Here is a 12060-nt window from a genome sequence, read left to right on the forward strand (position 1 = left end):
TTTTCTGAAAGCATGCCTCATATTCTCAGAACTCTACACACAAATCCAAAAACACACACACAATGGGCAAAACCCCTCAATTCTCCTGCAAAATGAAACTTTACATTCAAAACAATGTTATTTCTTCTCAAAATGGTATTTTGTTTTCAAATGACACACACAAACCATCATATGAATAGACATTTATAAGAACCAGTTGAACACTGATGTGCTCAATGTAAAACACTATGATGAATGAAAACACTTCTTCTCCATTTATCATAATGACTTAGGCCTTTTTTTTGTTCAGTGTTACACTTTCTACAGACAGTACATACATAAGTGTGTTGTAAAATATCTGAGAATATTGTTTTTATACTCAGAACACACAAATACACAGTAACAAATATATTTTATTTTTCCCACAAAAACAATATAGTGTACATCCCAACCAACACAAAGTTATACAGTGGTCTACATACAAAACAACAGAAGAATTGACTGTATACAGTTACAGTAAAAAAAGAAAAATCCAATGTTGGCATCCATTGCTCCATTGAAGAGCTCACCTGTTGAAGAGCTCACCTGTTGAAGAGCTCACCTGTTGAAGAGCTCACCTGTTGAAGAGCTCACCTGTTGAAGAGCTCACCTGTTGAAGAGCTGACCTGTTGAAGAGCTCACCTGTTGAAGAGCTCACCTGTTGAAGAGCTCACCTGTTGAAGAGCTCACCTGTTGAAGAGCTGACCTGTTGAAGAGCTCACCTGTTGAAGAGCTCACCTGTTGAAGAGCTCACCTGTTGAAGAGCTCACCTGTTGAAGAGCTCACCTGTTGCCCTTTTATGCTAAAGCTCTGATTGCTGATTGTAAAACTGTGACGGGTGTTTGCCCATGTGATGAGTCAATTTGAATGGCAGTGTGTTCCTTGTGAAAACGAGATTTTCTGCATGAAAATTGTGCCAAAAGCAGAGAATTGTGTGTAGTGTTTTGAAAAAGGTGTGTTTTAGAAGTGCAATTTGAGTGTAAAGCAGGAATTGTGCTTGTGGTTTAGCAGAATTGGTTCAGGGGGTTAGTGAATGAGTTACATGTTGTGGTCATTGTGTCTCAAGTACCAGAAAATGTGTGTAAACAATCGAGAAAAACTGTAACACAATTTGGACAGGCCTGTCAGTCCCGATATCATCAACCGCTGTCCGCTGACTTGGAGGGCTTGTAGATTGTTGCTCTATTGCTGCGCTAGTTAAGTCTGTTGGCGGTTGTCCAGAGCTAGCATTAGCAGAAGGGCCAGCTCGGCTCTCAGAGACCGTGGTACTGGTGGTGGTGGCCGGAGTGTCATAATTAGGCTAACAGTTAGCCGCTAACTGTCTATGATATAGACAGACAAACTGTTCTCTTCGATTCAAACAACAACTTGAAATGGATTTTGCACGCTGCAAATCAAATGTAACAAGTTTACTCAGCGACCAATGATGACCAAGCCTAGTAACATGTCATGAACAACCAAAATTATGCGTTTTCCCCATTCATTTGATTTTATTTCATGCAAGTTTGTACATTTAATATTAAAAGAATGACTAAAAGGGATTTTTTTGGCCCTCGAATGCCCCACCACAGCGCCGACAGTGGCTTTACCCATGATGACTGGAGATCTGGAGTGGGAGATCAGCACTACACCTTCAGGAGCCGGACACTGATATTACACTAATGATTATATTCCATTATGTGTGTGTGTGTGTGTGCAGATATCTCCTCACAGTGTATGTGTGTGTGTGTGTGTGTGTGTGTGTGCGTGCATGTGCGTGTGTATGTGTGTGTGTGTGTGTGTGTGTGTGTGTGAGAATGTGCGTGTGTCTGTGTGTGTGTATGTGTGTGTGTGTGAGAGTGTGTGTGTGTGTGTGCAGATATCTCCTCACAGTGTGTGTGTGTGTGTGTCTGAGTGTGTGTGTGTGTGTGTTTGTGAGAGTGTGTGTGTGTGTGTGTGTGTGTGTGAGGATGTGTGTATCTGACTGCACTCTTCTGCTGTAGGTAAGGGTCCAGAGGTGCTGACGGCCGGTCAGAAGCTCAACGATAACGAGTGGCACTCGGTGCGAGTGGTGCGGCGCGGGAGGAACCTGCAGCTGTGTGTGGATAACGTCACTGTGGAAGGTAGAAGACTCAGATAAACCTGAGGCTGTGTGTTTCAGCGGCTAACAGTCGCTACTCAGACACCGCAGCTACATCAGCCAATCAGAACGCAGATTACTGACGGACAGGGAGCATTTCTGATTGGCTAAAAAACAACCATTTGTGTTTGTTTGTTTGTTTGTTTTTTACTAGTTACAGAGCCCAGGGTTCGGTCATGTACTAAATACTAGCTTACTATTTACTGAATACTGCGTATAAATGTACAAGTGTGTACTGTATAACTTGACTTATTTCAGACTAGTGGAAAGAAAACATCCAAAATACACATTTCAGTGTTTATTTATTGCACTTTATCTATTTGCATCTGTATATTTCAATTACATTACATATCAATTAATTAGTTTGTTTTTCTCCACTTCAGTAACACTTACATACACCAAATTTACCGTTTTGTTCCTATCTATATTCTGAAGGTTTTTACTGAGGGGTTTGTTCATATATCATTCAACCTGATTTTTATGAAATTTCTTCCTAAAAACATGGAAAAAATGTTTTTTGTTTTTTTTCTTCTGTCGGTCGACAGTATTTTCTGATTTATGGAGTTGATAAAAAGAGAAATCAAAAATCCCCTCTATAAAAACCTTTAACTCTAATATGTCAACAAAATCAGACAAGAATTTTAAACCTGGCTTTTTCCAATGTTCATTTTAATATTCTGTAAATTAGTGATAAAATAATACATAATTTGTACATTTAAACAAAACAATCTAGAAAACGTGTAATACAAATTGCTTATCTTAATGTAGTGTGATTAACCAACTGGGTAACTATAGTGATATCTGTCAGTCAAAATTGTTACTCTTGCCTTGAAGAATTGCGTGTGAATCAGTGTGTTGAGTTGAGTGTGTGTTTGGTGACTCCGCAGGTCAGATGACAGGTGACCACACTCGTCTGGAGTTCCACAACATCGAGACGGGCATCATGACGGAGCGCAGGTTCATCTCCGCCGTTCCCTCAAACTTCATCGGGCACCTGCAGGGCCTGACGCTCAATGGCGTGCCGTACCTGGACCAGTGCAAGAACGGGGACATCTCCTACTGTGAGCTGAACGCCCGCTTCGGCATGCGCCACATCATCGCCGACCCCGTGACCTTCCGCAATAAAGGCAGCTACCTAGCGCTGGCGACACTGCAGGCGTACGCGTCCATGCACCTGTTCTTCCAGTTCAAGACCACGTCCACGGACGGCCTGCTGCTCTTCAACAGCGGTGACGGCAGCGACTTCATCGTGGTGGAGCTGGTCAAGGGGTCAGTCTCCGTTGTGGCCATTCCTAACGTTTCACAGGTTCAGGTTCAGGCTCAGGTGGAGCTGGTCAAGGGGTCAGTCTCCGTTGTGGCCATTCCTAACGTTTCACAGGTTCAGGCTCAGGCTCAGATGGAGCTGGTCAAGGGGTCAGTCTCCGTTATGGCCATTCCTAACGTTTCACAGGTTCAGGTTCAGGCTCAGGTGGAGCTGGTCAAGGGGTCAGTCTCCGTTGTGGCCATTCCTAACGTTTCACAGATTCAGGCTCAGGCTCAGATGGAGCTGGTCAAGGGGTCAGTCTCCGTTGTGGCCATTCCTAACGTTTCACAGGTTCAGGTTCAGGCTCAGGTGGAGCTGGTCAAGGGGTCAGTCTCCGTTGTGGCCATTCCTAACGTTTCACAGGTTCAGGTTCAGGCTCAGGTGGAGCTGGTCAAGGGGTCAGTCTCCGTTATGGCCATTCCTAACGTTTCACAGATTCAGGCTCAGGCTCAGGTGGAGCTGGTCAAGGGGTCAGTCTCCGTTGTGGCCATTCCTAACGTTTCACAGGTTCAGGCTCAGGCTCAGATGGAGCTGGTCAAGGGGTCAGTCTCCGTTGTGGCCATTCCTAACGTTTCACAGGTTCAGGTTCAGGCTCAGGTGGAGCTGGTCAAGGGGTCAGTCTCCGTTGTGGCCATTCCTAACGTTTCACAGGTTCAGGTTCAGGCTCAGGTGGAGCTGGTCAAGGGGTCAGTCTCCGTTGTGGCCATTCCTAACGTTTCACAGGTTCAGGTTCAGGCTCAGGTGGAGCTGGTCAAGGGGTCAGTCTCCGTTGTGGCCATTCCTAACGTTTCACAGGTTCAGGCTCAGGCTCAGATGGAGCTGGTCAAGGGGTCAGTCTCCGTTATGGCCATTCCTAACGTTTCACAGGTTCAGGTTCAGGCTCAGGTGGAGCTGGTCAAGGGGTCAGTCTCCGTTGTGGCCATTCCTAACGTTTCACAGATTCAGGCTCAGGCTCAGATGGAGCTGGTCAAGGGGTCAGTCTCCGTTGTGGCCATTCCTAACGTTTCACAGGTTCAGGCTCAGGCTCAGGTGGAGCTGGTCAAGGGGTCAGTCTCCGTTGTGGCCATTCCTAACGTTTCACAGGTTCAGGTTCAGGCTCAGGTGGAGCTGGTCAAGGGGTCAGTCTCCGTTGTGGCCATTCCTAACGTTTCACAGGTTCAGGTTCAGGCTCAGATGGAACTGGTCAAGGGGTCAGTCTCTGTTATGGCCATTCCTAACATTTCACAGGTTCAGGTTCAGGCTCAGGTGGAGCTGGTCAAGGGGTCAGTCTCCGTTGTGGCCATTCCTAACGTTTCACAGGTTCAGGTTCAGGCTCAGGTGGAACTGGTCAAGGGGTCAGTCTCCGTTGTGGCCATTCCTAACGTTTCACAGGTTCAGGTTCAGGCTCAGGTGGAGCTGGTCAAGGGGTCAGTCTCCGTTGTGGCCATTCCTAACGTTTCACAGGTTCAGGTTCAGGCTCAGATGGAACTGGTCAAGGGGTCAGTCTCCGTTGTGGCCATTCCTAACATTTCACAGGTTCAGGCTCAGGTGGAGCTGGTCAAGGGGTCAGTCTCCGTTGTGACCATTCCTAACGTTTCACAGGTTCAGGTTCAGGCTCAGGTGGAGCTGGTCAATGGGTCAGTCTCTGTTGTGGCCATTCCTAACGTTTCACAGGTTCAGGCTCAGACTCAGGCTCAGGTGGAGCTGGTCAAGGGGTCAGTCTCCATTGTGGCCATTCCTAACGTTTCACAGGTTCAGGCTCAGGTCGTTTTTTTGCAGTTCCAAAAGTGTCACGTGTCACTTTCTCCAGATACAGACACAGTAAGAGTAGAGATGCACCGATATTAAAGATGTCATATGATGCAATTTCTTGTTTTCCTTCTTCTTTAGTGTGTTTTGTAGCTGTTAGTGCATGTATAAAATCTGCAGAGTTACAAAGCTCAAAGTGTCAAACCCAAAGAGATATCCTTTATAGAAGTTAAAGCTCAGCCACGCCTTCCTAAAACGCTTCGTTCAAACACTCCACAAATCTACGTCAGTGTGTGGAGTTTCATAACACCGCCCAAATGTATACGCAGATGAAGAAGGCGTAACTTTTATTCTGGCTGTATTATTGTTGCCGCCGGCGCCGCCATGTCGTAGAGGCGCTGTGTTTTTCATTGCGAAAGCAAAACTACTTTGTTTGGCCTTCCAAAAGAGGACACAATTATAAAACAGTGCTTCAGCTTTATTTACAACACTGTCCCAGAACAGTACAACTAAAATATTTGACTGTGTGCTGCGCATTTTTCGGAGGACTGTTTCCAGAACCTGCGAGAGTACAAGGCCGGCTGTGCACAAAGGCTGATGCTAGAAAGCAATTTAATCTTTTCATGTACATTCTGGCGCTTCTGACTCACAGCCTGTACGTATGTTTTCATACACGTATTTTAAGAAATTGCTACTGACTTTTCAAACGCTAGTTTTCAGCAGTATAGAGTAGCGCTTGCTTGTCGTTTCTACGATCACAAATGCAGACATGGTTTTATGTTTACATAGTGTTCTCCCCCCCGTAGTGCGGCGCGACGTGTAAAAGACAGTATAAGTCATTATGATCAGTAATTATGTCCCCAATGAAATAAAACCTTACCAATCTGATACGATCTGGTCCAGTCGTGCTGGCTAAGTTGATCGATCAGCTTCGGTCATCTGCATTTTCCGAATCAGATTCGGGCTCGAATTGATAAGGTACCGACATTATCACCTGTCATTATTGCTTTGGGAGCTGATGTTCCAAATATGGTAAGAGCGTAACATTTCCGTCACACTAAGGTTTTTGGGCCAATCACAATGCACTGGATCGCTGGCCAATCAGAGCACACCACGCTTTTCAGTTTTAGAAGCAGCCGTACTCCTAGTCTCTTGGTCTGATGCCTCACAGTGCCACGAAGGAAACGTTACTAGAGGGTGTCTCGCCAATGATACACCACTTAAAGGGACGTGGTAAGCAGCTAAGACCTTACACCTGTACACCTTTAGTGTGGAGGGGGATAGACCTGCGGAGAAACGCTCCTGCAGGAACTCCAGCACTGCAACCACAGGGCAGATAAGTGGGTCCAGCTGGTGCTCTCCACACCAGAAAGTGAACAATATCCACTTCAAGGTGTAGAGTTCCCTTGTGTAGGGTAGAGTTCTCAACGGGCCTGAAAATTACAACCCGACCCGGCCCGTGGCTTTTAAAGCCCGGACCCGATGTAACCCGACACATCAACATGAATTACTTGCCCGATCCCGGCCCGCGGCCCAACGCCGCGTCAGATTTTTTTTTCCCCATGTATGGTCATTATCATGACCAGCAGACGGGAATTCAAATCAACCTTTAATGTTCACGCCTTTTAACAATACAAACAATACAAACAACTAAAACAATAAACTTTAAATATATAAATAGGCTGTAGTAGCGACGGTGAATTCACCTGCGGCAAGTTTACTTTTCACCAACTCCATCTTCTTCTCTCCAGGCTAAAGGCGTGCACACAGCGGTGTCAGGTCTGCCCCCGCCCCTCTCCATGATGCACGTTGCTCGCAGCAGCCAGACTTTCTTTACAGTGAACAGCAGCGATGATTAATATATATATTTTTTTTTTCAAAAAGCCCGAGGTCCGACCCGACCCGAGTCATTTGCTTATATTTTAGACCCGAACCCGCGGGTCCCGTCGGGTTTGTCGGGCCGACCCGACCCGTTGAGAACTCTAGTGTAGGGAGCTCTGGAGTGGAGGATGGGCTCAACAACCTCAGTTGAGAGACCTGAACTTATGAGCTGGGCCCAATCAGAGGCCAAGCCCAAAGTTTCCACAATTCTGGGCAGGGGTTAAGGATCAACCAGCTCGCCTGAGAGAAAAAGTCCCCCCGAGCAGAATCTCCAGAGGAGAGCCGTTGAGGAGAAACTCTAGGTCCGAGAACCGTACCCTGGCCTGCCAAAACGGGGCTATTAACAGAAAACAGGCCCCGTCCCGGCGAACTCTCTCCAGAACTCCCGGGAGCAGAGAGAACGGGGGAAATGCGTACAGATGTGATCTCGGCCACGTCTGCATCATAGCGTCCAGCCCCAGAGGAGCTGGCTGACTGAGTGAGAACCACAGTGGACAGTGTGTTGTCTCTTAAGATGCGAACAGGTCTACTTCCACTCAACCAAGTTTTTCATAGGAGCTCCACCACCTCGAGGTGGAGTCTCCATTCCAGGGGCCTCGGCCCCTGCATCGACAGGGTGTCTGCTCCCTGATTTAAAAACCCCGGGATGTAAATTGCCTTTAGAGAGAGCAAATTCCCTTGGGCCCACAGGAGGATCTGGTGCCAGTTTGCATAAGTGCAGACAAGCACACGATACAATGGCCCCTCAGGTCTGGGAGGAAGTGTTTGAGAGCTTGAAACACCGCCATCATTTCTAGCTGATATATGTGCTAAGAAAGTAGATGGTCCTGCCACAGACCTTGCGCCGAGCGACCACTCATGATCGCCCCCCAACCTGTGAAGGAAGCATCTGTCGTTAGCATTACGTGACGACAAGAAGCCCCCAACACTGGGCCTTGGGCGAGGAACCAAGGTTTCTTCCACATGACTAAGGTACGTAGGCATCGCCGCGTTACCTTGATCATGCGAAACAGATCTCCCCTCAGAGAAAACCCCTTGGTTCTGTGCCACCATTGCAAGGGCTTCATGTACAGGAGGCCAAAAGTTATTATGTTGGATGCAGCTGCCATGAGACCCACCAGTCTCTGAAACTGTTTCACAGTAAGTGACTGGCCTAGTTTTACCTAGGCCAAAGAGAAGAACCCGATATTGGTACACTTCGCCCCCGAAAGCGAACCTCAGGGATTTTCTGTGATGAGGATGGATGGCTACATGGAAGGATACTTCCTTCAAATCTATCGTGACAAACCAGTCCTCGGACTGAATTTCTGACACAATCTGTTTGAATGTAAGCCTCCATCCTTCTTTGGAACAATGAAGTAACGGTTGTAAACCCCTGCCTCCCTGCTGGGAGGAGGAACCCTTTCTATAGCCTCCTTTCGCAGAAGAATCTGTACTTCTTGCACCATAACCAGAGCCTGCTCGGGGTCCACCACCGTAGGGAGGATCGTTCGGGAACGCTAACACCTCGGTGCCCTGAAGCGGCGAACCGGCAGGGAACAACCGAACTGGCAGTGCTGCGACCCTCCTCAGAGAGTCGCTTCCCAGAGGACTCCGAGGAGAAACGGGCACTGTATTTTGATGAGGTGGAAAGTATTTTGATGAGGTATTTTGATGGACGTTTCTCCACGGAGGGGACTGCCCTTCTTAGTCGAAGCCTTCTTCGAGATAACGACTGTCCTCAGATCTGTCTTATCCCAAGACGACTGCGGCTGAGACTACTAAAGGAACCAGCCTCTCGAGACTGGTCTCTAGTATAGCTTGAGAAGCCAATCCAGTGTCCTGAAACAGATGACCGGCAGGAAATAACCGAACGGACCCCTCTTAAACCCTCCTTCTGCGAGTCAGACACTGAGAGGGCACCGAAGGGAGATGGGCACCATATAATGAGGTGTTATCCATTTCCTCCCGGGAATTCACCATTTATTTCCTCAGAATTAAATGACTCCTCAAAGATCAGATGAGTACATATTTAATTTTCTCAAAAATTAAATGCAGCCAGATATCAACCAGACAAGTAGAAACGGTTTAGGTGAAAGGGTGAATATAGTGTATTAATATAGACTTCATATTATAATCTCAAACAATAAAGAACACATAATTAGTTTGCACACAATCATAAGAGAACGAGAGAAAGTGAAATTCCCGTCTGCTGCATATTTTACATTGCGGACCCATAACCCATAATCTACACGCTGCCTCAGCAAACGCGAGATCCGAGCCTAAGAGTCTTTATTGACTGTCTTCCCTGGAGAAGAAAGCCAACAGGAGCAGAGCTAAAACTCTCGATAGTGCATATGTTACACATTGGGAATTTATGATTGAACACTGCCAGACCCCTTTTACTAGAGCTGACCGTGCATGCTCTACTCCCAAACAAACAACTCATGAATCGCGTGTGTCCCCACTCGTAATGTTCATGCACTAGCACTTTTCAAAACAGCCACTTTATTAAATATGCAGATGACACAGCTCTAGTGAGTCTGCTACAGGATGGGGAGGTAGAATGGTGCACTAAGTCACACATAATTTTAAATACCAATAAGACCAAAGAAATGTCCATAGATTTTAGAAAGGCACAGCAACCCACCGATACTTTTATCAATGGGGAGATTATTCAGGTTGTTACAAACTATAAATACCTTGGCATTGTACTGGACAACAAGTTTATTTTTATACTTTTATTTATTTTAGTTTAAGTAAATTTGTTATGTGGTTTTCTTGTTTTAATTTGATTTTTCTTTTTTTTCTTTTTTTTTTTCGTGCTTTTTTTTAGTAAATTAATTAATTAAATTTAGGCTTTTGTCATATTTATTATGTTTTTTTAATAGGTTTAGTTTATTTTTATTTCAGTTTTAATAATTATTTGAGCAGATGGAGATTAGAATCTGAAGACACTTGAATGTTTTTCCCGTTGATTGTTTTTGTCACGTCACATAGAAATAATGCAGGAAGTTTTGATGTCAAGAAGGCGAGTTCCAACAGAATCATTTTACACACAAACACTGTTTAGATTCCACAAAACTCATTGTTCTGAATAATTGTGTTTCTTAGCAACAGATATGTGGTGTGGGTGATGCTGTTTGTCGTCTTTGTTGGAAAGTCTTCAGCTGTTGTGTTGTTTAAAGAGCTTCACTGCCGTAATTGTTCACGCTGCCAACAGAAGCGGTTATGACCAGTCAAAGGAACCAAGCTCATTTTTCACAGCTTTTATCGGTGATGAACAGAATAAAATGTGCTGTTTTATAATCAATTTTTTAAGGGAAACGCAGAGAAAAAACACATTTACTACGGTATTAGAAGAGAACAGAGGAAATGGGTTTCATTCATTGAAAAGTGACAGTGAATATAAGAAAATCAAAACTGAAAACACTAGCTAAAAGTGTGTGTTTCTCAGAGTGAAGGAAACACACCTTTATGTCGATATACTGATATTGATAATAATAAACCCTAGCTCAGTCGTTCAGCCGTCAGGAGTGTTGAGATGAGCTGAGACGAGTGTGTGTTTGCGTCAGTAGCTGACCTGAGGTGTGTTTGTCCGTGTGTTCAGGTTTATCCACTACGTGTTTGACCTCGGGAACGGCCCGTCTCTCATGAAGGGAAACTCCGAGAAGCCGCTCAATGACAATCAGTGGCACAACGTGGTGGTTTCCCGAGACACCAACAACGTCCACATGCTGAAGATCGACTCTCGCACCGTGACACAGCACTCCAACGGAGCCAGGAACCTGGACCTCAAAGGTGCTGAACACACACACACACACACACTCCATTACTCCATCAGAGGTACTGAACACACACACACACACACACACACACTCCATTACTCCATCAGAGGTACTGAACACACACACACACACACACACTCCATTACTCCATCAGAGGTACTGAACACACACACACACACACACACACACGAGTGTTTACTCAGTGAAAGACACACACTCAGTTCTCTTCTCCTCACTGTGAGGGAAGACTAGAGCCTGTAATAAACATGTACTATGATAAACACAGTTTCTGCTAGAATAACAGGGATAACTTTGTCATGTAAACCAAATTTCAGAAATGAACACCAATGCCAGAATCATTTTACAATTCGAAACTATGAATCTATGGAAGTCCGTTTCTGCCACATAAGAAAAAAAAATGCCGACATGTTTTGGTAAATCTTAATTATGACATACTAAGTCATAACTATGTCATAATTAGTCAAAATCATGACGTATAATTATGAGATGAAAAAGTCAAAATTATGACACATTGGGTTTTATTGTCAAATATCAGAAATATCAGATATCAAGAGCCGTTTACTGAGACCGTTTGATTGACAGGTAAAGTGACCAACCACAGGGGGTTTGTGCTGTTTGGGGGCGGGGTTATCTGAAAGTGTTGGTTCACAAGCCTTTAGTTATTTTCTCAATCCACGTCCCCGTGAATATGATTGAGAAAATGTTTTAATGTACACTACAGTTTAAAAGTCTGAAATAATTATGAATTTTTTATATGTTTTTCTTTTTTTTCTTTTCTTTTTTTTACAAATGTCTCTTCTGCTCACCAAAGCTGCGTTTATTTGATAAAAAATACAGTAAAACAGTGAAATATTATTGTAATGTAAATCAGCTGTTCTCTATGTGAATATATAGTAAAGTGTAATTTATTCCTGTGATCAAAGCTGAATTTCAGCATCATTACTCCAGTCTTCAGTGTCACATGATCCTTCAGAAATCACTCTAATATGAGGATTTGATGATCAAGAAACATTTATGATTATTATCAGTGTTGGAAACAGTTTCATTTTGTGTGTAAACTGTGATACACTTTATTTTTCATGATTCTTTGATAAATAGAAAGTTCAAAAGAACAGCATTTATTTAAATAGAATATTTTGTAACATTATAAATGTCTTTACTGTCACTTTTAATCAATTTACTGCGTCCTTGATGACTAAAAGTGTTAGTTTATATATATATAT

At 44.5% G+C, this 12060-nt stretch overlaps 1 protein-coding gene across 2 annotated transcripts in view; it reads left to right on the top strand.

Annotated features, from left to right (window-relative positions):
- The window catches only part of nrxn2b (neurexin 2b), a 471382-nt gene that overhangs the window by 300695 nt on the left and 158627 nt on the right, over positions 1 to 12060 (top strand). For both annotated transcript variants that reach the window (XM_084110063.1, XM_084110064.1), the window contains 3 exons: positions 2001 to 2120; positions 3025 to 3406; positions 10639 to 10829. In XM_084110063.1, coding sequence (XP_083966189.1) covers positions 2001 to 2120; positions 3025 to 3406; positions 10639 to 10829 — 693 coding nt within the window. The remainder of the gene's footprint in view (positions 1 to 2000; positions 2121 to 3024; positions 3407 to 10638; positions 10830 to 12060) is intronic.

This window comes from Abramis brama (genome assembly GCF_963993115.1).
Source record: "Abramis brama genome assembly, chromosome: 3".
Classification (NCBI taxonomy): domain Eukaryota; kingdom Metazoa; phylum Chordata; class Actinopteri; order Cypriniformes; family Leuciscidae; genus Abramis; species Abramis brama.